Here is a 27241-nt window from a genome sequence, read left to right on the forward strand (position 1 = left end):
TATTATCGTATTAACCCCTCGTTTCATGTGTCTCTCCTCAGGCCGGTGGTAGCTGGTCCCCTACAGGACGGTGAGGTGCCGGAGGTCCCTCCTCCCCCTCTGGACATCGAGGGGTCCCCGGCGTATACGATACGGGCCATTCTGGACTCGAGACGGCGGGTGAGGGGCCTGCAGTACCTCGTGGACTGGGAGGGGTACGGTCCGAAGGAGAGGTGCTGGGTACCGGTGGGGGACATTTTGGATCCGTCAATGTTGAGGGATTTCCATCGCCTCCATCCGGATCGCCCTGCGCCTCGTCCTCCAGGTCGACCTCGAGGCCGGTGTCGGCGCGCTGCGGGAGCCGCGCGTCAAGGGTGGGGTACTGTCGCGACTCTGATTGAAGGACGCTTCCCTTCCCGTTCGGGTGGCGCTCGGCGGTCGTCGTCGCCGGCCTACTAGCTGCCACTGATTATTTCCTCCCCCTCCTTATGTGTTTATTGAGTGCACCTGTTTTGAGTTAGGTAATATAATAGTGAGGCTTTATTAGTCAGCCGGCCCGCCTGGTTCCTTGTGCGGGATTAATTATTGTGACCGTCTGTTTGGTGTACTTGTGTGCACGTCTATGGGTTTCGTGATTTCCCATTTTTGTGGTTTTTCCTGGACAGTTTAAGTCCCCCTGTTTGGGGCGTTTGTTTGTTCATTACGCCCTGTGTTTTCGTGGGGTTGGCTTATGTTCGCCGTTTCTTTGTGCATTAAAATAGCACTCCCCTGAACTCTCTGCTTCCTGCACCTGACTTCTCACCCACTACACTCAGATTGTTACAATTACCACAAAAATGGAGGAGGCAAGTGGAAGAAGGTAGGGAACTTGTTTGTCTGACATTTTTTAAGATACAAATTGGCTGAAAATAATTGGCATAAATAGAAAAATATACCAGGTTTTTTGAGAACAAAAGTTTTGACTGCTGCACCATACAGATTGCAAAATAAATGATGTACCAATTCCATGGCACATGGTTTATGAACTGATACAAAAAACAACACTTCGATTCAACACTTAGAGTTTTTCCATTTAAATTATTATACAACATTCTTGCCACCAACAGAATGCTACATACAATAATCTCAGCTCTGTAGATTTTGCTATGAAGAGACAGTATCACTACATAATTTATTATGGTATTGCCTCTATGTAGCTTGTTTCTGGTCACAGGTTCAGGAACAGATAAAACATCACAACATTTACTTAAAATTAACCTTACAAATAGCAGTGTTGGGCGATTTGGAAAGCCATAGTCAGTCAATAAATAATACTCATAGGAAAGGTTTTCATCTTTCATCTATGGCTACTATACAATTAGGAAGGTTCAAAATGTATGTAAAACATCACAGCACAATTGAAAAATATATGGCACATGGAAACCAAACGAGGGGGGTCTATGGTGATGGGTGGGATGGGCTGAGAGTGGCTGAGGGGTGAGATGAAGGAGCTTATGTTCAGTAATGTATTATTGTTATGTGATTGTGGTATATAAAAGTACCATGTATGTAAAATGTGTATGTCAAATGTATATGTATGTAACAGAAAAGCTGTAAAAAAAATATATAAAAAAATATGTGTCCTCCAAAGAGGGGGGGTGATAGATGGATTATTAAAAAATAAATACAAAAATAGAAAGTTGCCACGTCTTCACACTTGCTCACATTTTGGAGGACTTCACGTGCTGGTGGCGGGAGAATTAACCCATTGGCTCGGTTAAATATCAGTATACAACTTTAATAACCCAGCACCAACAACCCAAACTTGCTCTTTTTACAGAAAACAACCAAACTATGCCTGCAACTCAGCAATTGGGTCATCCAAACAACCAAGCATTTTTTTAATGTAACTTCAATTTTAAAGCCATGCATACATATTTCTCTGTCCTCAGTTAGATTTGAGGCCTCAATCTGTATTTTTGCCTGTATTTGTAACTGATTTGATTCTAAAAAGAGATAAGGAACAATACATGATCAAAATGTGCTAGCTACTAGTTTAAATACATGAAAGATGTCATTGTTAAAGAATGAATGTATGGGCTACATGCATTTGCTTACCTTATCAATGTTGAAGACGATAAACTAATTTATCACTCAAAAAAAAGTGTAATGAGTGAGTGCACCGCAAATATATTTCAAGTGTGTTGTGCAAAAATATGATTGCTAACATGAGCTAGCTAAGCGCTAGCCAGTCAGTGGCACTGACAGATTGAAATTGGTATCAACAAAATGTTTCACTCTCTCATAAAACATGACATTGCTAACTAGGCATAATTTAGCTAATACAATGTTCAAGTTTATTAGCATGTCTAATTAATAAGTTAGACACTCACTGAACAACTTTTGTAGGTAGCTAGCTAGATAGCTTGGTTTCCATTTTTCTAATCCCCATGATTGGTTATCAACTGTTACTGGTCTTAGAACTTGTGTTCACCAGAAACAACTTCTGGTAAACTGTTTTGTAAGGAATCTCTCTCGGAGCTGATGTTATTATTGTGAAATAATTATAATGTTAAGGTAAGATTGGAATTGAGAAAGCTTAGCGACTGGTGTTTTGGGAAACACATGTTACATCTTCGGCCATTGTAGGGAAGATGACTCCTTTAAACACTCATAAGCCTAAGTTCCATCGCTATCGGGAAACCTGGCACTGAATGTGAAAACGCCTTGTGCATGTTTACCTTAAGTGTGTGTGTGTGTGTGTGTGTGGAGTCAAAGTTCAATTCCTTCAAGACACTAGTGAAGTAAGAAAAGGGTTTGTGTACGTCAAAACTAGACATTAAAGATTCAGTCAAAGGTTACCTTGGCTTTATGACAAATGGCATACTATGGTGATAGGATGTCATCTGTATGTGTTCCATTGTTATACTTACTATGTACTGTTAAATCTTTTAGTAGACATCCCAGACTTTTACATAGTAAATGCACCAATCCGTCCCCTTTGCTGATTGCAGGCATGGGAGTAATGGAAGTACACAGTCTATCTAAAGGCACACAGGAATTCAAAGACAAGTTCTGGGAGTTCTATAAGCTAAGTACTACAGTCTTGTATGATGTGTAGAATGTGTTTGTTGTTTAATTATGTAACATTCAGTTATTTAGATTGCTTATGTTTATAAGAATTGAGGTCGGGGCGTTCGTATACTTTAGTTTAACTTTACTCAGAAGTATGCTGGCATTACATAGTTCACATATCATATCCCTCCCACCATCTGGCTGTTGTAAAACATGGAACTGGAATCCCACAGTACAAATACATGGACTGGATTATGGCATAAAGTTCACTACATTACAAATTATACCACTTTATATGTTATATTGTATCTGATGACAGAGAATGTAGAGGGTTGATTTGACTGAGATTGTGACATTTGGAATCCTAGGGTCTGATTGTAACCGTTTGTTTGTTATGTCTAACTATAGGCTGATTGGTGTGGTCTGATTGCCCTAGTACTGAACTCAATACTGAACTCCAAAGAGTTGAATATCAATGTTTCATTCTTGGAACAGTTGTCTCTTGCACACTGCAGGGTGTATAATTTAAATGTGTGTATGATTATATGTGCATTTTTATGTATTGCAGAACTTTTCTGGTGTAATATTCACGTAATGGTATCCTACTGGTTAAGATACCAATCTTGCCCTTGACCCGTCATTCAGAGCCCCAGCTGTTTTAAGCCCCACATTTTTGACTTGCCTGATTTGCATGTTATTTTGGCATTAATATGTCCCATATCAGTTTGCAAACAATGTTAAAACATATATATATATATATATATTTATCGTTGAGTTAATAAAGAATACAAGATGGTCTCTTTGTTTTCTTGAGTAAGGCAGCTCCAAAATGCAGTTGTTTCAGCCTAGCTCAGTGCTTTCTGTGGTGTTGGGGCTAGCCACCAGAAAATATAGAGCACTGCGCCGTGTATGGCTCAGTGTTCTGTCGCTCATAGGGACACTACGTCACCGCCAAGTCTTAGGTTAGACCTAAAAAATTCTAGCCCCTTGGGTGCTGCCATAGAGTTAAATTAGAAGTGCCCATCCAAGAAGGCTCAAGGTCATTGGCCACAGATAATATGACGTCAAATCACGGTATATGTACAGTAGCTTTGATTGGACTGATCATGTCAACATCATACTTTCAAAATCTTAGCTAGCAGTCATCATCATGAATCAAGTCGACAATCTACTGGCAAATCCTTGTTAATCCTTGTCATGTGAAGAGAAATAATGAAGATAAATTATAGATAAAACATATCAGTGCTCATCGGCCATTGGATATTACACAACAATTTGGAAATCGCAAATGCAACAATGAGTGGCTTGGAAGGAATCAGTGATAGTGGCTGTGTGGTCCAAAATCTGGGATTAAGGTGCTCTTTTCCAAGTTTAAAATGATAAACAATCAACATTGGCCATGCTGTCAATGAAGCATGATTTGTGCCACGCTCAAAACAACTGATTTAATATGCCAGGGAGATATGTATACTGTAGCTAAGAAAGTGTATGTTGTGCAGTAAGATGTTAGTAGCCCATGTACCTCACCATAATAATTTGATATATTTACCCCTCTTAATTTCACCTATTGTTCTGACTTGGTGGTGCACATGTAGCCTATAACCTGTTTTCGATAAATGTAATCATTGAATATTGTAAGAGCTTTCATTGTCTGCTTATATGCCCCATTTATTTATCCTATGGTTCTAACTTGGTGTACAGGGAGAACACTGTAAGAACGGCCCATGTTCTGAATTCTGTCACTGTACATTTCAAAACTGCTAAACAAATAGTCATATAGACTACGTCCGTCCGAGCTCGCTCATTAATGTCTTAAATCGAAATGACGGATTTCCTCTTATCCACTTGTCGTCCCCTTATGACATAGTTTGAAAATCTCAATTGTCATTAAAAACCACATTTGTTTAAGCAAGTCAACAATATCAGCTATGTTTTTTTAAAGACAGTAAATGAGGCTGAATGAACTGTTTCACTGCCAGACAAGGCTTCGCTGATAACCAGGTGTAACAGTGGTAAGATGTTGGGACTGCTGTTGGGACAGCTTTATGTAGGTCTTAACAGTTTGTGGGCACCGTTTGTCACCGTTATTGTGCAATTCATGTATTGTTTAGTTTTGTGTAGTGGCTTTGCTGGCATGCATTACACCCCCCACCCCCCACTAAGATTAACATGTTAAAATCGACACTGAAAAGGATTTACAGAATCAAAAGTCAATGGAGGAATGTGATGTATTTATTACATAGTTGGTCATTTATGGCAAATGTGTTGAAGAATGGAAATGATAGATTATGCACAGTCCGTCTATAATACATATAATTTGATGATCTTGTATTAGCGTAGGCACATGGAAAAAGTTCAAGTTAAATGCTGTAATTAACATTTGAAACATGAATAACATGTCATGTTATTTTTAGGAGAAAATACCAAACTTAAAAAATGTATGTGAAGTTGTCGTACCTTCATAATACATTGCACTTCTACTTATATGAATTTGTATGAAAGGGATCAAAGGGTCGATGTGGCACAGATTTAAAAACCCACATTTCTGGTATGACTGGGGGTTATAGATTCTGGTATTACAACATTTAATCCATAAACACCCTTGTGTAGTGAGGAATTCCTCCGCCTGTTGACTAAGAATCCTAAGACAACGTTCAACTTCCTTATCCACTAAACTAGTGTATTTCAAACAGGAAGGACCCAAGAAACCTGTGAAATCCTATGCAAGTAGTTTCTCTGATTACTCAATCATTTACTTTTGTCAATGTTCTACTAATCTACGTACACTGTTGTGGGATGGGCAGAATACATGTAATCAGTAAGAAGGGACAGCAAATTATGTTTCAAGGGTCCTCATGTTCAACTGTGATTATCTTCTCAGACAATGCAATGCTGCTTTATTTTTGTGTTTTACTTGTATTTTTAGGAAATCAAGTGGTTTTATATTTTTTTCTAATCATTTTAAAACAGTAGATATTAAATAATAGGTGACGGAACTAAATATGCATTAAGAAAGTTATCCTGTGAATGGGTGTTTGAAGGATATGAATTGTTTTGTGGAAAAATGTATCCCAGTTTAATGCCTCTTGACTGTAGACTGTCATTCAACTCCCTCAGCTCTTAGGGTGGTTAGTTTCATTATTGAGCAAACATACTTGTTCAAACAGTGACTCGCCAGCTCCAGGCATTGAATATGCACTGAATAAAAGATGCAGATCGCCCTGGCCATTCACCAACATCCTGCTTTCAAGGATGTATTAATGTGGGCATGCTGTCAAGTTGACCATCACGTCTATACCTCTAGGGAAACATGGCGGGAGCAATGAGTGTCGCTATATTTCTACCTTTTGTTTTGGTAGCCGTCACTCTAGGTAAGTCAATATTTAAAATCTTCTTCGTAAAACCTATTCCCTTAGAGAATAATTTACCTAAACTGTATGGAGAGCTCCGTTGTAACTGCAAAATTATGCAAAACAGGGAGGTTATGGTCACACCGTAAAACAACCATGACCAGGAAATATGTATACAGGACATTGTGGTTTAAGTCAAGTGAAATAGATTTATTTCTGGATATTGCACATAAAAGCAGCTACAAAGTATTAAATAAAAGATCTGAATTTAACCAATAGATTTTCTTACGCCATAGAACATTAGGTCACTAATGAAGAAAGTTGCAGCAACAACTAAAGGGCCAGTGGTGTGTGTCCAAGCAAATATGAGTTTGGGATGAGTTGAATCGATGGTTGTCTGTTAAAGTCCTGCTCTAGAACTTTGGTAATCACTAAGTATTTTTACATCTTACCGTTTTAAATCAAATCAAATGTCATTTGTCACATGCGCCGATAACAACAGGTGTAGTAGACCTTATAATGAAAGGCTTACTTACAAGCCCTTAACCAACAATGCAGTTAAGAAAAATAAGTGTTCAAGTATTTACTCAAATAAACTGAAGTAAAAAACAATACAAAATTGAAAAATAAATAATTAAAGAGGAACAATAAAATAACAGTAGCGAGGCTAGATACAGGGGCTACCGGTACAGAGTCAAGGTGCGGGGCCACAGGCTAGTCAAGGTAATTGAGGAAATATGTACACGTAGGTAGAGGTAAAGTAACTATGCATAGACAATAAACAGAGAGTAGCAGCAGCGTAAAAATCGGGGTGGGGGGTCTCCTGAGGGTGAATAGGCATTTTTGTGCCCTCTTTACGACTGTCTTGGTGTGTTTCGACCACGATAGTTTGTTGGTGATGTGGACACCAAGGAACTTGAAGATCTCAACCTTCTCCACTACAGCCCCGTCGATGAGAATGGGTGCGTGCTCGGTCCTCCTTTTCCTGTCGTCCACAATCATCTCCTTTGTCTTGATCACGTTGAGAGAGAGGTTGTTATCCTTGCACCACAGGTCTTTGACCTCCCTAAAGTCTGTTTCATCGTTGTCGGTAATCAGGCCTACCACTGTTGTGTTTTCTGCAAACTTAATGATAGTGTTGGAGTTGTGCTTCGCAAAGCCAGTCAATGGGTGAACAGGAAGTACATGAGTGGACTGAGCATGCACCCCTGAGGGGCCCCGTGTTGAGGATCAGTGTGGCAGATGTGTTGTTACCTTCCCTTACCACCTGGGGGGAAGCCCGTCAGCAAGTCCAAGGATCTAGTTGCAGAGGGAGGTGTTTAGTCTCAGGATCCTTAGCTTAGTGATGAGCTTTGAGGGCACTATGGTGTTGAACGCTGAGCTGTAGTCAATGAATAGCGTTCTCACATAGGTGTTCCTTTGGTCCAGGTGGGAAAGGGCAGTGTGGAGGGCAATAGAGATTGTATTATCTGTGGACCTGTTGGGGCGGTATGCAAAAAAATATGTCTGGCCCTGCGGCCTTGTGAATGTTGACCTGTTTAAAGGTCTTACTCACATTGGCTACGGAAAGTGTGATCACACAGTCGTCTGGAACAGCTGATGCGCTCATGCATGCTTCAGTGTTGCTTGCCTTGAAGCGAGCATAGAAGTAATTTCACTCATCTGGTAGGCTTGTGTCACTGGGCAGCTCGCGGATGTGCTTCCCTTTATAGTCCGTAATAGTTTGCAAGCCGTGCCACATCCGACGAACGCCGGAGCCGGTGTAGTACAATTCGATCTTAGTCTTGTATTGACGCTTTGCCTGTCGGAGGACATAGCGGGATTTCTTATAAGCGCCCGGGTTAGAGTCCCGCTCCTTGAAAGCGGCAGCTCTACCCTTTAGCTCCATGCGGATGTTACCTGTAATCCATGGCTTCTGGTTGGGGTATGTACGTACGGTCAATGTGGGGATGATGTCACTGATGCACTTATTGATGAAGCCAGTGACTGATGTGGTGTACTCCTCAATGCCATAGTAATTTAGTTTTATTTTTTGCTTGTAAGCAGGAATCAGGAAGATAGAGTTATGGTCAGATTTGCCAAATGGAGGGCGAGCTTTGTCGCTTCTCTGTGAGTGGAATAAAGGTGGTCTGGAGTTTTTTTTCTCCTCTGGTTGCACATGTAACATGCTGGTAGAAATGATGTAAAACAGATTTACGTTTCCCTGCATCAAAGTCCCCAGGCCACTTTGGATGAGCATTTTCTTGTTTGCTTATACCGCTTGTTGAGTGCGGTCTTGGTGCCAGCATCGGTTTGTGGTGGTAAATAGACAGCCACGAAAAATATTGTTGAAAAATTCCTTGGTAAATAGTGTGGTCTACAGCTTATCATGAGATAATCTACCTCAGGTGAGCAAAACCTTAAGAGCTCCTTAATACTAGATTTCATGGAACACCTGTTATTTACAAATAGACATAGACCGCCACCCTTCGTCTTACTGGAGGCAGCTGTTCTATCTTGCTGATGCACTGAAAACCTAGCCAGTTGTATGTTATAGATGTTGTCGTTCAGCCATGACTCAGTGAAACATAATATATTACAGTATTTAATGTCCCGTTGGTAGGATAGTCTTGATCGGACCTCATCCATTTTATTATCCAATGATTGCATGTTGGCAAATAGGACTGATGGTAGAGTCGGATTACTCACTCGCCGTCGGATCCTTACAAGGCACCCCAACATCTCCGTCTCTTCTTCAATGCAAATGACGGGGATATTACTTTCATTATATGCAAATGTGAAGTGTTGTTTTTCATTAGAAAAACAGAAGGGAACTAGACTTTTCCACATTACATTTCTTTTTGACACCCCAGATCGACCAAGTACAGAACCAAATGTTGCTTGTGCGCTGGCCAGTAACAGTCTATCACGAGAGACTACCCGAATGCATACCAGGTTTTGTCTCAATGTGTTTAACAACAAAAAAATTGTCTCAAAACATTGAACTCCGATACAGATTTGTTAACAGGGATGAGCCAGTTGCAGAGCATAACTAAATATGATAAATATATGTATGCATGCCTAGTTTGTAAATGTGAAATGATTCAATAAAAACAATATTTTAATGCAGGGTCCACTGGAGCCCCAAACTTGTCTTCATTGAAGGATACCAACAAGACTACCCCAACATTGCCTGTCATCACCACAGTGGTCCCTGCCTCAAAAGCCAGTATAACAAGTCTCATAGTCAGTGAAACATCTGACTCAGCTCCTACTGGTAACACTGAAGTCCCATTGGAATCATCACCGACAACTGAGCCTTCCCAATCCTCTCAGACACTGACTCCATCACAAGCATCTGATGGTAGCACCACCTCTGCAGGTTTTACAGCTGACACTTCTACAAATGAGACCCTAACTGGAACAACTTCTCATGACTCCACATCCTCAAACTTCTCGTCAACTTTGTCACCAAACTCTGATTTTACCACAGGGAACATGAGCTCAAGCACAGGTGTGTGTTTCAGATTCAAATAGTATATTATTATTATTCATCAAATGAATCCCTGCAGACAGTGAGTCTTAGCGGTAAAGCTGTTACCAATGGGCACCTAGGTTCTATTATAATTAAGTTTTCAAGATAACAGCATTTTCATGTTTTGTAAATGCCACAGAATTAATCAATACAGTTGACAACTTTTAAGACAACTGATTCATATATTTGCGTAACTATACTTTTTCACTGTAATTTATTCTTTAGCTTTACAAAGTGATGGGAGCCATGACTTATCAAGGAGTCCGGGTCTTGTAGCAGTCCTATGCATATTTTGCATCTGTCTGGGTCTTCTACTGGCTGTTGGGATTGCAAAGTTCATTAATTCCAGAGGTTCAAAGTTTGAGAGGCTCGAAGATGTGCCAATGGTGAGTAAATGTTTCTGTGAGGATAGCATATTGCATGCAAAAGAGCTTTCCGTTGAATGTACAGGACATTCAGATATGGATGTGATATAGAATAAATGCTGTGTAACGCACAGGAAACCAAACCAAAATGGATGTTAACATATGAGAATTAGGAGAATTTATCAGATAAATTAAATTGACTTTTAATTATATGCAAAGATGGTTTACTTTTCTATATGTTGTGCTTTAAGCACTTTTTATGCTCCAGTCCTTTTTCTCTCTCATACAATGTGTTCAAAAGGTAGAAATCTTTGAATCCAAATTAATTCGAACTCCTTTTCATTCCTATTTTCAGGGCAAGATGAATGAAGAGTCTCCATTTGCCCGTTATCCAACAAAACAATTCTGAAAGATAACACATCATGAGACAAAGCCATTGACCCAGAACTGATAGAATGTAAATCAGTCTTTTGTTTGGGTTCAGATGGTGCCGTTCATGACATGTCATCCACCATCGTGTTTTTTCCCTATCTTTGTTTGTTTTGTCTGGCTGCTGGAAAGTGACAAATGTTTGAAAGAAATCAGTATAGCCCAAGGGCTACAATCAATCCTGTGATGTAGTACGGAATATCTACTCTGAGGTTGGTCAGCAGCATACTAAAGTTGATCATTGGCCCAAGGTGAAGTACTATTCATTCACAGATGGATGGATGCGTCAAGAACCATAATGTAGAAGATGCACAGACAATGGCTGCGCTTACACAGGCAGCCCAATTCTGCTCTTTTGTCCAATTATTGCAAAAAGATCAGATCTGATTTGTCAAAAGCCCAATTATTGGCAAATGTACAGAATTGGGTTATCTGGAATTCTACGTCTGGTAGAAATGTGTTTGGATAAGGAAAGTTTCCTCTCATAACCTCTACAAGACAGCATGTTAAATAAAACAACATTTAAATTTACTCAAACTAGGGGTCATGGCCAGATTAGAAAATGGGGTCCTGAGAGAAACTCCAAAATGTTTATTGCATATTGTTTATTGCCAGATGATCTTCTGAACTTCCCAATACCTTGTTGATGCATTTCAGTCACTTCAAACCATACTTCCATCAGATTGTAATCATGTCAAAAGTACTGTCCAACTGATTTGTAATAGACTGTCATAGCTCCAATTTAAAAAGTAAACATTGGCTGTTGATTACATTTATTTTTTTATTTTATCTAATGGGGTTAGCAGCCTAAAAAGTTTGGGAAACCATACTCTACCCGCTGTTGGTTCTTTTGACCTTTGGACAATATATCCGCAGGAAAGTATAATCCAATAAAGTTACCAAAGCACTGGTAGTGTGTTCCGATTTCTATCACCTGAAGCATGCACCGAACTATGTAAACGCGTGCATGAGTTTGGCAAGTGGCATGCTTCAAGTGATTATAGCATACTTAACGCTCTACCAGCGCTTTGAAACGTTTATTTAATTATACTTTACTGTGGATGTCTCACAGTCCTACCTGCAAAAAGACCACCCGCATGGACAACCGGTAAAGTATTTTAAAATAAACCGTTTACTCCAAACAGAAGACGCAAACGATAGTTTCTATTGGACAATTCGGGTATTCGTTTCGTTCCTTTTGCACGGTTTGCTTCCGTTTTGTTTTAAATGGCAAACGGTTTCTATAATGAATACGCCCCAGTGTAAATGCAGCCAATGTGTCAGGTATCATTATAAATAAAGCGGCTCCAAATTCTCTGCTTCTTGAAAATACTCAATGGCCTAATTTTTGAATGGTTTGAATTATGTTTTCTGTTCTCCAGACGTGTTATATATATATATTTAGGGGTAGGGTTATATAAATTGTTATTCTAAGACATTTTTTTAAGTGACCCACAAACAGCTAGTCAATAGCACAATTTTTGTTTGTTTACCTGTGTTAACTAAAGTAATGCTATGACAACAACCGGGACAATTGACAATAATAGGTCGCTTTCTCAATAAACTCCAGGCTTGTTGTCATTGACAAAACGGTGAAGTTCGAGCGAAAAAAAAACGATTTAGCTGCTCACTGTTCAGCTTCCAGCCTCCCATAATTTGACTGAACTGCGTATCTGCTCGGTTGCACGCGAACATTGTTTACAGCCACAAACATTTCCTGGCATGTGACTGAAAGCCGTTCGCAACGAAGGCAGCACAGACAGAGTTTCAAGTCTAAAAAGCAACAATAAAAAAAGTTCGGTGATAAAGACAACGAACTTCAATGAAGAAACAGAACTACATTTTCCCTCATAAGCTGCAGTTGTTGGTGTCTTTCTTATCTGAAATACTAAAGTCGACCAAAGGTAGGAAAGTGAAACTTTTCAAATAACGTTACGTGTTGACGGCAGGAGACTTTTTTAAAAAGGAACACTACATTTCGAAAACAGACAGTGAAATGTGGGATTTACATTTGTCAAGGAATTAAATAAAGTATGTTTTGGTTGTAATTGGCTATAGCCTACAAATGCAGGGGGAATACCTCAATAATGGCTCTCTTAAACTCTTTCAATTTCCAAAATGTGTCTTCCACTAACTGGAAATCTTAAAGTTGAGCCTACGTGCCTTACTCAATTCTGGCAGGTGTGTCATTTGTGTCTTGCCTTTATCCAGTTTATACAGGGTTGGGAAGGTTACTTTCTGAACGCAATCCATTTGTTACTAGTTACCTGTCCAAAATTGTAATCCCTTGTGGAAAAAGTCCCCAAATGTCATACTTTAGTAAAAGTAAAGATAATTTAATAGAAAATGACTCAAGTAAAAGTGAAATTCACCCAGTAAAATACTACTTGAGTCAATGTCTAAAAGTGTTTGGTTTTAAATCTACTTAAGTATCAAAAGTAAATGTAATTGCTAAAAAATACTGAAGTATAAAATGTAAAAGTATTACTATTTCATATTCCTTAAATTAAGCAAACCAGATGTTTTTATTTATTTATGGATAGCCTGGGGCACACTCCAACACTCAGACATAATTTACAAATGAAGCATTTGTGTTTATTGAGTCCGGCAGATCAGAGGCAGTAGAGATGACATCTTGATAAGTGTGTGAATTTCACTATTTCTGTCCTGCTAAGCATTCAAATTGTAACAAGTACTTTTGGGAGGCAGAGAAAATGTTAGGAGTAAAAAGTACATTATTTTCTTTAGGAATGTAGTGGAGTAAAAGTGAACGTTGTCAACAATATAAATAGTAAAGTACAGATATCCCAAAAACTACTTAAGTAGTATTTTAAAGTATGTTTACTTAAGTATTTTGCGCCACTGGTAATCAGTGAAGTAAATGTTGGATTACCCAAACTCAGTAACGTAATCAGATTACTTTCAGTTACTTGTGGATTAATTTATTCTTAAGGCATTAGAAGAAGACAAAGGATCCATCAGACACATTTGGTGTGTCATCATAGTGGTCCCTGACTTGTGGTCAGACTCGCTCAGGTGGACCATACTTAAACTTGTGCTTTTTTTCAGTGTCTAATTGAATATCATTGAGAGAACTGAAAGGTGTCATAATGTGTTTTTTAGCAAACATCCTTTCTGAATTTAAACAAAATCATCTAGTTTGTCAAAAGTATCTGTAATCTGATTACAATATTTTTGCTGGTAATTTAACTGATTACAGTTCATTTTCATGTAATCAGAATACTCCCCAAACTTGTTTGTCAATATTCTCTTGGTATTTTAATAGGGTTGAAATATAGACCTATCTATTGGTCCAATAATTGTATTTTTATTTCTTGGTCATCTTGTTCTATTATTTATGTAGCCTACATGGTGTAGGCCTAGCTAGAAATGAATTAGGCATCAGTGTAACTGATCATATATTAATTGTAGCTCGCGGAATTAACACATTTCGAAACGAGTTCTTCAGTAAACTTCTGAAGATTTTTTCTGAAATATCCTTTCGTATCTGTTCCTTCATTGTAACTTGGGCCACATTTATTGTTCAGGTTATTCCAATTGACAGATTTTGCTAAGAAGTTCAGAGACTTTAGATTGTGCAAGCATGATTATTATATTTGGCAAAGAAGACTGTTTACATTATGAGTACTGATACTGAACATTCAGACATTTTTATGAACAGCGCTTAATGGCTGTTTGGAAGGCCATCATTACCATATGAATTTAGAATGAATTTCCCAGAAAATATTTATACAATCCTGCCCTCCTCTCTTTATCTTCCCCTCTTCCTGTTCAACTAATTTATCTCTCCGTCCCTCTCTCACACACTCTCTCACACACTCACTCACTCACTCACTCACTCACTCACTCACTCACTCACTCACTCACTCACTCACTCACTCACTCACTCACTCACACTATCAAACTTACTGCTGATTGAGTATAAATAGAAGGTCCTCAGCCTCTGCTGGAGTTTGCATGCAGTGCCAAGGAACTAAGCTAACAATTGTACATCTGTATCCCATTCAGACATTCATAGTAGCTCTTCTGCTCAGTCAGTCATGGATAGGCAGTGTGGGACAGCATGGTCTGTGGTATGACAAAAATGTGTCCCTTCGCATCCTGTACAAACATTTCACATGGGGTCGCATACATATGTAGTTAACAACAATTTACTGTTTCACAGACATAATCCCCCTGTCTGGTCAATATACTGTCAGTATGTTATTGTAGTACCTTTTGAATGGGGAAACGTTTAACAGCTTAGATGGCAGCTTATTATTTGGATCTTCGAGCACTATGTTGACAAGCGCTTTACAAATAAAGTCGATTATTTTTTACAGTAGTAGCCTATACGCAGTACTTAATGATTGTGAGGGGCAGTAACTAGAATGCACAGTGTATGGTAGTCTTCTGATAAAGATTACTTTTTGTGTCCTGTAGATGGGGTACTACTGCTTTTCAACATATTTTTCCAATTGCCATGGAACAAAATGTGCAATCTGAGCTTGACTGACGCTTAGGAAATATTTACAAAACTGATGCCCAAATATGCAGTGTTTGTAGTTTGGCAGCCTGTGTGACAAGCTGTATAATGAAGATAAACATTTATTTGGTTTCACCATCATTGGATATGTCAGATTCAGTTTGCATACACTACTTGGCAATTGATGTCAATCACAACAGCAGGCTTTAATTTGATACAGAGATGTAATGTGGGAAAATAAACCACAAAATAAATGCACGGTATGAAAACTGTATTTTACGTAACTTGGGTTACTTACGGTGGGATAGTGCAGAGGGCACTGTTTAGGTCCAAGAGGCTTCTAAAACAGCTTCTACCCCCAAGCTATAGGACTCCTGAATATCTAATCAAATGGTTACCCAAATGGCTACCCAGACCCCCCCCCCCTCTTTTACACCGCTGCTACTCTCTGTTGTTATCATCACTTTAATAACCCTACCTACATGTACATATTACCTCAATCACCTCGACAATTTTGCACGCCCAATTTTTCAGTTTTTGATTTGTTAAAAAAGTTTGAAATATCCAATAAATGTCGTTCCACTTCATGATTGTGTCCCACTTGTTGATTCTTCACAAAAAATACAGTTTTATATCTTTATGTTTGAAGCCTGACATGTGGCAAAAGGTCGCAAAGTTCAAGGGGGCCGAATACTTTCGCAAAGGCACTGTATGTAATAACTGTCTGTTCTGGTTCATTAACCTCTTTTTCTTGGAGAAAAAGGCCCCCAGTGAGAAATAGGCCCACTATTCACCAGTGTACTTATTCCCTAGAATCCATTGTGAAAGTTTGTTGAACAGAGTAGCTCATCCTGAGCTATTTTGAGGTTCTTGTGGAATAATGATATATTCTGCACTGGTAGAATATGTATTTTCTTCAGCTGTATAAGTAAGATCTGAAAAAATTAGGGTAGAAAAGTGATGACAAGGTATCTCAACCCAACTCTCTGTTTGCCTCCCTCAGCTGCGGTCTTGCCATACCAGGTGAAGGCGTCCCAGAGCTTCTGTGTCAATGTCTTGGCTGTTGGCTGAGGTAATTAAGATTTAAAGCTGTGTTCCCTCCCACCACACCCTCACCACTTCCTTACCTTATCGCCCCAAGAGGTATGGCTGTGACGGTCATGGAATTTTGGAGGATGCTTAATTGGTCAGCCAAATGACCAACTCACCAAAATAACCCAGCTAACATTTCCATGTGGGGCCTATATGGGTAATGGAGGGCTGTTTCACGGGCCCCATGAGGGAAACACAACGGGGACCCACAAGGTTTTGTCCTCAGTATCCACATTTGCCCCACGTGGTTGCCATGTTGGGCTTCATAAGTTGCCCTAGTGGTTTACCCAAATGGATTACAGTGCATTTGGAAATTATTCAGACCCCTTGACTTTTACATTTTTCATGTTATAGCCTTATTCTAAAATGGATTCAATTGTTTTTTCCCCCTCAATCTATACACAATACCCCATAATGATAAAGCAAAAAAGTAAATATCACATTTACATAAGTGGTAGACCCTTTACTCAGTACTTTGTTGAAGCACACTAGGCAGCGATTACAGCCTTGATTCTTCTTTGGTATGACTAGTGTTGCAAAGGGTTGGAAACTTTCCGGTAAATTGACGGAATTGTTCCTGAAATTTTCCATGAGAAATTAAGCCCGGGAATTTTGCTTAAATTCATTTTAAAAAGTAAGCTAATAACAGTGAACCTTTTTTTTGTGGGATACACATAAGGCAATTCTAGGTCTTGTGGCATATTTTGGTTAAACTATCCCCAATTGCATGCAAGGTGCATTCTTCCATCACATGAACAGCTGAGTCTCAAGATCTTGCACACTAATGAGATGCTATTGAGCCCACACTACTACACTGTCTGAGCCAAGGACTACATGCTTTCTGGTAAGTTTTGATTACAATACTGGGTGGGGTGAATATATTGTATATGACATACATGATTTTTTTGTTATTTAGTAAATAATTGGCAGTCGCCAATGACCTTGAACCTCAGAAGGTATTTGCATTGGTGACAGACAATACTTAGAACATGAAGGCTGCTTGGTCAAAAGTGGAGGAGTCCTACCCTCACATCACACCCATTGGCTGTGCTGCTCATGCATTGAATCTGCTCTTCAAGGACATCATGGCACTGAAAGCATTGGATACACTCTACAAGAGAGCCAAGGAAATGGTTAGGTATGTGAAGGGTCATCAAGTTAAAGCAGCAATCTACCTCACCAAGCAAAGTGAGCAGAATAAGAGCACCACATTGAAGCTGCCCAGCAACACCCGTTGGGGTGGTGTTGTCATGTTTGATAGTCTCCTGGAGGGGAAGGAGTCTCAAAGAAATGGCCATATCACAGTCTGCTGATATGGACAGCCCCATCAAGAGGATCCTCCTAGATTATGTATTTTGGGAGAGCATGGTAAGCAGCCTAAAACTCCTGAAATGTATAGCAGTAGCCATTGCACAGATTTAGGGAGACAATGCCATCCTGTCTGATGTTCAGACTCTGCTTGCAGATGTAAGATTAGAAATCCGTACTGCCCTGCCCACTTCACTGTTGCTCCAAGCAGGGGCAACTGCAGTTCTGAAATACATCAAAAAGCGTGAAGACTTCTGCCTGAAGACCATACACGCCATAGGGTACATGTTGAACCCCAAGTATGCTGGCAAGAGCATCCTGTCTGGTGCAGAGATCAACAAGGCCTATGGTGTCATCACTACCATGTCTCACTACCTTGGCCTGGATGAGCGCAATGTTCTTGGCAGTCTGGCGAAGTACACTTCCAAACAAGGGCTTTGAGATAGAAATGCAATATGGCAGTCGTGCCAACATATCTCATCAGCCACCTGGTGGACGGGACTTTGTGGATCTGAGGCTCTCACCTGATGCCTCCATCATCCTCCAAATCACACCAACATCTTCCTCAGAGCGCAACTGGTCCTTGTTTTGGACACACACACCAAAGCACGCAACAAACTGACCAATACAAGGGTTGAAAAATTGGTGACCATCTGGGGAAATTTGAGTATTTTTTTCACCTGGCAACGAATCATCCTCAACAAGGTTGGAAAGTGACAGTGAAGATGAGGCCCAGAGTCTGATGTTCAAGAGGTGGACAATGAGGTGGTCCAGAGAGAAGAAATGGAAGCCTGAGAGGAAGACTACCAAAGCCTTAGTTTCTAGACCATTATTTTACAGATGTACAGTGCCTTGCGAAAGTATTCGCCCCCTTGAACTTTGCGACTTTTTGCCACATTTCAGGCTTCAAACAAGATATAAAACTGTATTTTTTTGTGAAGAATCAACAACAAGTGGGACACAATCATGAAGTGGAACGACATTTATTGGATATTTCAAACTTTTTTAACAAATCATAAAACTGAAAAATTGGGCGTGCAAAATTATTCAGCCCCTTTACTTTCAGTGCAGCAAACTCTCTCCAGAAGTTCAGTGAGGATCTCTGAATGATCCAATGTTGACCTAAATGACTGATGATGAATACAATCCACCTGTGTGTAATCAAGTCTCCGTATAAATGCACCTGCACTGTGATAGTCTCAGAGGTCCGTTAAAAGCGCAGAGAGCATCATGAAGAACAAGGAACACACCAGGCAGGTCCGAGATACTGTTGTGAAGAAGTTTAAAGCCGGATTTGGATACAAAAAGATTTCCCAAGCTTTAAACATCCCAAGGAGCACTGTGCAAGCGATAATATTGAAATGGAAGGAGTATCAGACCACTGCAAATCTACCAAGACCTGGCCGTCCCTCTAAACTTTCAGCTCATACAAGGAGAAGTCTGATCAGAGATGCAGCCAAGAGGCCCATGATCACTCTGGATGAACTGCAGAGATCTACAGCTGAGGTGGGAGACTCTGTCCATAGGACAACAATCAGTCGTATATTGCACAAATCTGGCCTTTGTGGAAGAGTGGCAAGAAGAAAGCCATTTCTTAAAGATATCCAAAAAAAGTGTTGTTTAAAGTTTGCCACAAGCCACCTGGGAGACACACCAAACATGTGGAAGAAGGTGCTCTGGTCAGATGAAACCAAAATGGAACTTTTTGGCAACAATGCAAAACGTTATGTTTGGCGTAAAAGCAGCACAGCTCGAAGAGTCAACTCATTTAACTAAATTGGAAGGATTGAATCATTTGCAAATAAAGCCTACTTATGATAAGGTAAAAGGTTTATGTTTCAGTCTCCGTATGATATGGTAAATATATCCAATGCAAAAAAAAATCTACATTTAAATGGTATTAATATTAGTTTGCATATATTCCAGTTAATTCCCATATATTCCCACAGAAAGTTTCCACCTCAGAATATTACTGAAAATGTGCAACCTTCGGTACGACGCTACAAGCGTGCCCACCTATATTTGGGGAGTTCCTCCCATTCTTCTCTGCAGATCCTCTCGAGGATTGGATGGGGAGCGTCGCTGCATAGCAATTTTCAGGTCTCTCCAGAGATGTTAGATCGGGTTCAGGCCTGAGCTCTTGTTGGGCCACTTAAGGACATTCAGAGATTTGTCCCAAAGCCACTCCTGCATTTTCTTGGCTGTGTGCTTAAGGTCATTGTCCCGTTGGAAGGTGAACCTTCGCACCAGTCTGAGGTCCTGAGCACTCTGGGGCACGTTTTCATCAATGATCCCTCTGTACTTTGCTCCATTCATCTCTCACTCGAACTTGACTAGTCTCGCATTTCCTGCCGCTGAAACAAATCCCCACAGCATGATGTTGCCACCACCATGCTTCACAATAGGGATGGTACCAGGTTTCCTCCAGATGTGACACTTGGCATTCAGGGCAAAGAGTTCGATCTTGGTTTCATCAGACCAGAGAATCTTGTTTCTCATGGTCAGAGTCCTTTAGGTGCTTTTTGGCAAATTCCAAGCGGGCTGTCATGTGCCTTTTTACTGAGGAGTGGCTTCTGACTGGCCACTCTACTCCACCTGATTGGTGGAGTGCTGCAGAGATGGTTGTCCTTGTGGAAGGTTCTCCCATCTCCTCAGAGGAACTCTGGAGCTCTGTCAGAATGACCATCTGGTTATTGGTCACTTCCCTGACCAAGGCCCTTTCCCCCAGATTGCTTAGTTTGTCAATGCTGTGGTAATTGTTTTGGTACCCTTCCCGACCTCATGACTTGGTTTTTGTTTTGACATGCACTATCAACTGTGGGACCTTTTCTATAGTCCTGTGTGTGCCATTCCAAATCATGTCCAATCAATTGAATTTACTACAGGTGGACTCCATCCAAGTTGAAAAACATCTCGAGGCTGATCAATGGAAACTGGATGCAGCTGAGCTCAATTTCAAGTCTCATAGCAAATGGTCTGAATACCTACATACACCTTAGCCAAATACATTTAAACTCAGTTTTTCACTATTCCTGACATTTAATCCCAGTAAAAATGCCCTGTTTTAGGTCAGTTAGGATCACCAATTAATTTTAAGAATGTAAAATGTCAGAATAATAGTAGAGAGAATGATTTAGTTCAGCTTTTATTTCTTTCATCACATTCCCAGTGGGTCAGAAGTTCACATACACTCAATAAGTAATTGGTAGCATTGCCTTTAAATTGTTTAACTTGGGTCAAACATTTCGGGTAGCCTTCCATAAGCTTCCCACAATAAGCTGGGGGAATTTTGGCCCATTCCTCCTGACAAAGCTGGTGTAACTGAGTCAGGTTTGTAAGGCCTCCTTGCTTGCACACACTTTTTCAGTTCTGCCCACAAATGTTCTATGGGATTGAGGGGCTTTGTGATGGTCACTCCAATACCTTGATTTGTTGTCCTTAAGCCATTTTGCCACAGCTTTGGAAGTATGCTTGGGATCATTGTCCATTTGGAAGACCCATTTGCAACCAAGCTTAAACTTCCTGACTGATGTCTTGAGATGTTGCTTCAATATATCCACATAATTGTTCTCCTCATGATGCCATCTATTTTGTGAAGTGCACCAGTCCTTCCTGCAGCAAAGCACCCCCACAACATGATACTGCCATCCCCGTGCTTCACGGTTGGGATGGTCTTCTTCAGCTTGCAAGCCTCCCCCTTTTTCCTCCAAACATAACGATGGTCATTATAGCCAAACAGTTCTATTTTTGTTTCATCAGACCAGAGGACATTTCTCCAAAAGGTACGATCTTTGTCCCTGTGTGCAGTTGCAAACCGTAGTCGGGCTTTTTTAATGGCAGTACTGGAGCAGTGGCTTCATCTTTGCTGAGCGGCTTTTCAGGTTATGTCGATATAGGACTCATTTTACTCTAGATATAGATATTTTTGTACCTGTTTACTCCAGCATCGTCACAAGGTCCTTTGTTGTTGTTCTGAGATTGATTTGCACTTTTCGCACCGAATTACGTTCATCTCTAGGAGACCAAATGCTTCTCTTTCCTGAGCGGTATGACGGCTGCGTGGTCCCATGGTGTTTATACTTACTTACTGCATACTATTGTTTGTACAGATAAACGTGGTACCTTCAGGCATTTGGGAATTGCTCCCAAGGATGAACCAGACTTGTGGAGGTCTACAATTTTTTTTCTGATGTCTTGGCTGATTTCTTTTGATTTACACATGATGTCAAGCAAAGAGGCACTGCATTTGAAGGTAGGCCTTGAAATACATCCCACAGGTACATCTCCAATTGACTCAAATGATGTCAATTATCCTATCAGAAGCATCTAAAGCCATGACATCATTTTCTGGAATTTTCCAAGCTGTTTAAAGGCACAGTCAACTTAGTGTATGTAAACTTCTCACCCACTGGAATTGTGATACAGTGAAATAATCTGTCTGTAAACAATTGTTGGAAAAATTATTTGTGTCATGCTCAAAGTAGATGTCCTAACCGACTTGCCAGAACAATAGTTTGTTAACAAAACATTTGTGGAGTGTTTGAAAAACGAGTTTTAATGACTCCAACCTAAGTTTATGTAAACTTCCGACTTCAACTGTATGTAGATAAGATATTTTTATTTTTAATAAATGTACATTTATAAAAACCTGTTTTTGCTTTCTCATTATGGGGTATTGTGTGTACATTGATGATTTTTAAAATGTTTTTAATCCATTTTAGAGTAAGGCTGTAACGTTAAAAAAAGTCAAGCAGTCTGAATACTTTCCGAATGCACTGTACATCTGGGTAAAGGATGGGTGTATAGTGAGACCTATATGGGCAATAACTAGGCTGTGAATGTGATTTTCAATTGGGCTGCCCACCTGGGACAAACCTATGTTTGTGTTCAGTCTCCATGCGGGCCCCCGATTTCTGATTGGCCCTGCGTCGTCCGAGTTTGGCCAGTATAGGCCGTCATTGTAAATAAGAATTTGTTCTTAATTGACTTGCCTAGTTAAATAAAGTGCAGAAAATGTGGTTGGGAAACTGATGGACAGCACTATTAAAACTTTATTTCCGATTTTTCAAGCAGTTCTAAGTCAGGGCTTAGACAGGACCAATCACGAACACTCAAAACCTCTTGGAAAGCCATTCTTGTAACGGCGTTCTTCGTTTGTAGAAAGAGAGTCGGACCGAAATGCAGCGTGGTGGTTACTCATGACTTTAATGAAAAAAGTGACACATGAAATAACTATACATATACAAAAACAACAAACGGAACGTGAAACCTAATTGCAGCCTATCTGGTTAACTACACAGAGACAGGAACAATCACCCACGAAATACACAGTGAAACCCAGGCTACCTAAATACGGTTCCCCATCAGAGACAACAAGAATCACCTGACTCTGATTGAGAACCGCCTCAGGCAGCCAAGCCTATACTAGACACACCCCTAATCAACCACAATCCCAATGCCTACAAAAACCCCAATACGACAATACAATAAACCCATGTCACACCCTGGCCTGAACAAATAATTAAAGAAAACACAAAATACTAAGACCAAGGCGTGACAGAACCCCCCCCCCCCCTAGGGTGAGGACTCCCGGACGCACCTCAAAACCATAGGGAGGGTCCGGGTGGGCGTCTGTCCATGGTGGCGGTTCCGGCTCGGGACGTGGACCCCACTCCATTAATGTCCTAGTTCCTCCCCTTCGCGTCCTGGGATAATCCACCCTTGCCGTCGACCATGGCCTAATAGTCCTCACCCAGAACCCCACTGAACTGAGGAGCAGCTCGTGACTGAGGGGCAGCTCGGGACCGAGGGGCAGCTCGGGACCGAGGGGCAGCCCGGGACCGAGAGGAAGCCCAGTACTGAGATGAAGCTCAGGCAGGTAGTAGGCTCCGGTAGATCCTGGCTGGCTGGTGGATCTGGAAGATTCTGGTTGACTAGCAGATCTGGAAGATTCTGGTTGACTGGCAGATCTGGTAGAATCTGGTTGACTGGCAGATCTGGTAGAATCTGGTTGACTGGCAGATCTGGTAGAATCTGGTTGACTGGCAGATCTGGTAGAATCTGGTTGACTGGCAGATCTAGAAGATCATGGCTGACTGGCAGATCTGGAAGAATCTGGTTGACTGGCAGATCTAGAAGATCATGGCTGACTGGCGGATCTAGCTGCTCCATGCAGGCTGACGGCACCCTGCAGACTGACAGCTCTTTGCAGACTGACAGCTCTGGCTGCTTTATGCAGACTGACAGCTCTGGCTGCTTCATGCAGACTGACAGCTCTGACTGCTCCATGCAGGCTGACAGCACCCTGCAGACTGGCAGCTCCTTGCAGACTTTGCAGACTGACAGCTCCTTGCAGACTGACAGCTCCTTGCAGACTGGCAGCTCTTTGCAGACTGACAGCTCTGGTTGCTTCATGCAGACTGACAGCTCTGGTTGCTTCATGCAGACTGACTGCACCTTGCAGACTGACAGCTCCCTGCAGACTGGCAGCTCAGGCTGCTCCGAACAGGCAGGAGGCTCCGGCAGCGCTGTAGAGGAGGAAGGCTCTGAAAGCGCTGAACAGGTGGGAGACTCCGACAGCGCAGGAGGGAAGGAAGGCTCTGGCTGTGCTGAACAGGCGAGGCGCACTGAAGGCCTGGTGTGTGGTGCTGGAACTGGTGCTACTGGAGAGAGGACACACACAGGAAGCCTGGTGCGGGGAGCTGCTACCGGAGGACTGGTGTGTGGAGGTGGCTCTGGATAGACCGGACCGTGCAGGCGCACTGGAGCTCTTGAGCACCGAGCCTGCCCAAGCTTACCTGGCTCGATGCCCACTCTAGCCCGACCAATACGAAGGGCTGGTATGAACCGCACCGGGCTATGCACCCTCACTGGAAACACCGTGCGCTCCATAGCATAACACAGTGTCTGCCCGGTCTCTCTAGCCCACCGGTAAGCACAGGGAGTTTGCGCAGGTCTCCTACCTGGCATAGCCATACTCCCTTTAAGCCCCCCCCCCCCAATAATTTTTTTGGGCTGCTTTTCGGGCTTCCATCCGCGTCGCCGTGCTGCCTCCTCATACCAGTGCCTCTCCGCTTTAGCCGCCTCTAGTTCTTCCTTGGGACGGCGATATTCTCCAGGCTGAGCCCAGGGTCCTTTTCCGTCTAATATCTCCTCCCAAGTCCAGAAGTCCTTTGATCGCTGCTCCTCACAATTAACAGGGAGAGTAAGCTCAGGTCTGACTCCTGACTCTGCTACTCTCTCCCTGAGCCCTCCCCCAATAAATATTTGGGGGTGACTTTCGGGTTTCGCTCTGCGCCGCCGTGTCTTTCTTTTCGACTCCATTCTCCTATAGCCCTCTTCGCACTGCTCCAGCAAATCCCAGGTGGGCTCCAGCATTCTCTCTGGGTCGGCCGCCCACCTGTCTATTTCTTCCCACGTCGTATACTCCAAGCCTCTGCTGTCCATAACGTCCTCCCTTCGCTGCTGCCTGTTAACACGCTGCTCGGTCCGAGTGTGGTGGGTGATTCTGTAACGGCGTTCTTCGTTTGTAGAAAGAGAGTCGGACCGAAATGCAGCGTGGTGGTTACTCATGACTTTAATGAAAAAAGTGACACATGAAATAACTATACATATACAAAAACAACAAACGGAACGTGAAACCTAATTACAGCCTATCTGGTGAACTACACAGAGACAGGAACAATCACCCACGAAATACACAGTGAAACCCAGGCTACCTAAATACGGTTCCCCATCAGAGACAACAAGAATCACCTGACTCTGATTGAGAACCGCCTCAGGCAGCCAAGCCTATACTAGACACACCCCTAATCAACCACAATCCCAATGCCTACAAAAACCCCAATACAACAATACAATAAACCCATGTCACACCCTGGCCTGAACAAATAATTAATGAAAACACAAAATACTAAGACCAAGGCGTGACAATTCTAGTGTGTCTTTGGCATTAAAATGTGTGTAATCCAGATGAAAAAGGAAACTATCCCCGGGTTAGGTATTCAGAGGACTGAGGCCGGTTTCAAAATAAATATGAAAGGAGCAAAGCCCAGCCTAAGTCTTCTGAATATATATTTTTTTAAATGTAATTTTAAATCAGCAGATGTGAAGACTCTGCCTTCAGAAAGTATTCATACCCCTTGACTTATTGGGGCGGCAGGGTAGCCTGGTGGTTAGAGCGTTGGACTAGTAACCGGAAGGTTGCAAGTTCAAACCCCCGAGCTGACAAGGTACAAATCTGTCGTTCTGCACCTGAACAGGCAGTTAACCCACTGTTCCTAGGCCGTCATTGAAAATAAGAATTTGTTCTTAACTGATCTTGCCTAGTTAAATAAAGGTTAATTAATTAATTAAATTCCAGATTTGTTTTGTGTTACAGCCTGAATTCAAAATAGATTGAATCGTTTTCTTTGTCAACCATATACACATAATACCCCATAATGACAAAGTGGAAAATGTATTGAAAATGGAAAGCAGAAATATCAAATTTACATAAGTATTCTCACCCCTGAGTCAATACATGCTAGAATCACCTTTTGGCAGCGTTTACAGCTCTGTCTTTCTGGGTAAGTCTATAAGAACTTTGTACACCTGGATTGTACAAAATGTGCACATTTTTTCCATGTTCTTCAAGCTCTGTCAAGTTGGATGTTAATCCTCGCTAGACAGCCATTTTCAAGTCTTGCCATAGATTTCTAAGACAATTTAAGTCTAAACATTAACTAGGCAACTCCAGTGTATATTTGCCGTTGTGCTTTAGGTTACTGTGGTTTTGCCTGTGCTTAGCTCTATTCTTTCTTTTAATCCTAAAAACACTCCCTAGTCCTTGCCGATGGCAAGCATACAGTACCCATAACATGATGCAGCCACCACCATGTTTGAAAATATGAAGAGTGGTACTCGGTGATGTGTTTTGTTAGATTTGCCCCAAACATAACACTTTGTATTCAGGACATGAACTTAATTACTTTGCCACATTTATTTCCGTTTTCAATGTAGTGACTTATTTCAAACAGGATGCATGTTTTGGAATGTTTGTTATTCTGTACAGGCTTCCTTCTTTTCACTCTTGTCATTTAGGTTAGTGCCATGGAGTAAATACGATTTTGTTGATCCATTCTCAGTTTTCTCCTATCACAGCCATTAAACTCTATTTTAAAGTCACCATTGGCCTCATGGTGAAATCCCTGAGTGGTTTCCTTCCTCTCTGGCAACTGAGTTAGAAAGGACGTCTTTGTAGTGACTGGGTGTACTGACACCATCCAAAGTGTAATTAATCACTTCACCATGCTCAAAGGGATATTCTTTGTCTGCTTTTTTATGTTTACCCATCTACCAATAGGTGCCCTTCTTTGCGAGGCATTGGAAAACCTCCCTGGTCTTTTGTGGTTGAATCTGTGTTTGAAATTCACTGGTCAACTGAGGGACCTTACAGATAATTGAATGTGTTGGGTACAGAGATGAGGTAGTCATTCAAAAATAATGTTAAATACTATTGCACACAGAGTTAGTCCATGCAACTTATTGGGCTCTATTTTAACAAACCAATGTATTGCCTTGGAATCAACTCCCAAGTCTAATATTAGTCCGTTATAGTTTGTTAAATGGCTTACAGATATGAAATAACAAAATGTAGAACAATATTTGCTAAATACATTAACTT

At 41.2% G+C, this 27241-nt stretch overlaps 1 protein-coding gene across 4 annotated transcripts in view; it reads left to right on the forward strand.

The window, feature by feature from the left end:
- Nucleotides 1–636: 636 nt before the first annotated feature.
- LOC118388227 (cAMP-specific 3',5'-cyclic phosphodiesterase 4D-like) overlaps nt 637–27241 on the forward strand; it is a 177864-nt gene continuing 151259 nt past the window's right edge. For 2 of the 4 annotated variants that reach the window (XM_035777065.2, XM_035777074.2), the window contains exons 1-5: nt 5233–6404; nt 9493–9876; nt 10123–10283; nt 10618–12595; nt 16181–16249. In XM_035777065.2, coding sequence (XP_035632958.1) covers nt 16229–16249 — 21 coding nt within the window. In that variant the 5' untranslated portion in view covers nt 5233–6404; nt 9493–9876; nt 10123–10283; nt 10618–12595; nt 16181–16228. Of the gene's footprint in view, nt 839–5232; nt 6405–9492; nt 9877–10122; nt 10284–10617; nt 12596–16180; nt 16250–27241 lie in introns of those variants that run through there. The other 2 variants (XM_052528059.1, XR_008145372.1) reach the window with 2 other exon arrangements.

Source organism: Oncorhynchus keta, chromosome 1 (assembly GCF_023373465.1).
Source record: "Oncorhynchus keta strain PuntledgeMale-10-30-2019 chromosome 1, Oket_V2, whole genome shotgun sequence".
Lineage (NCBI taxonomy): Eukaryota > Metazoa > Chordata > Actinopteri > Salmoniformes > Salmonidae > Oncorhynchus > Oncorhynchus keta.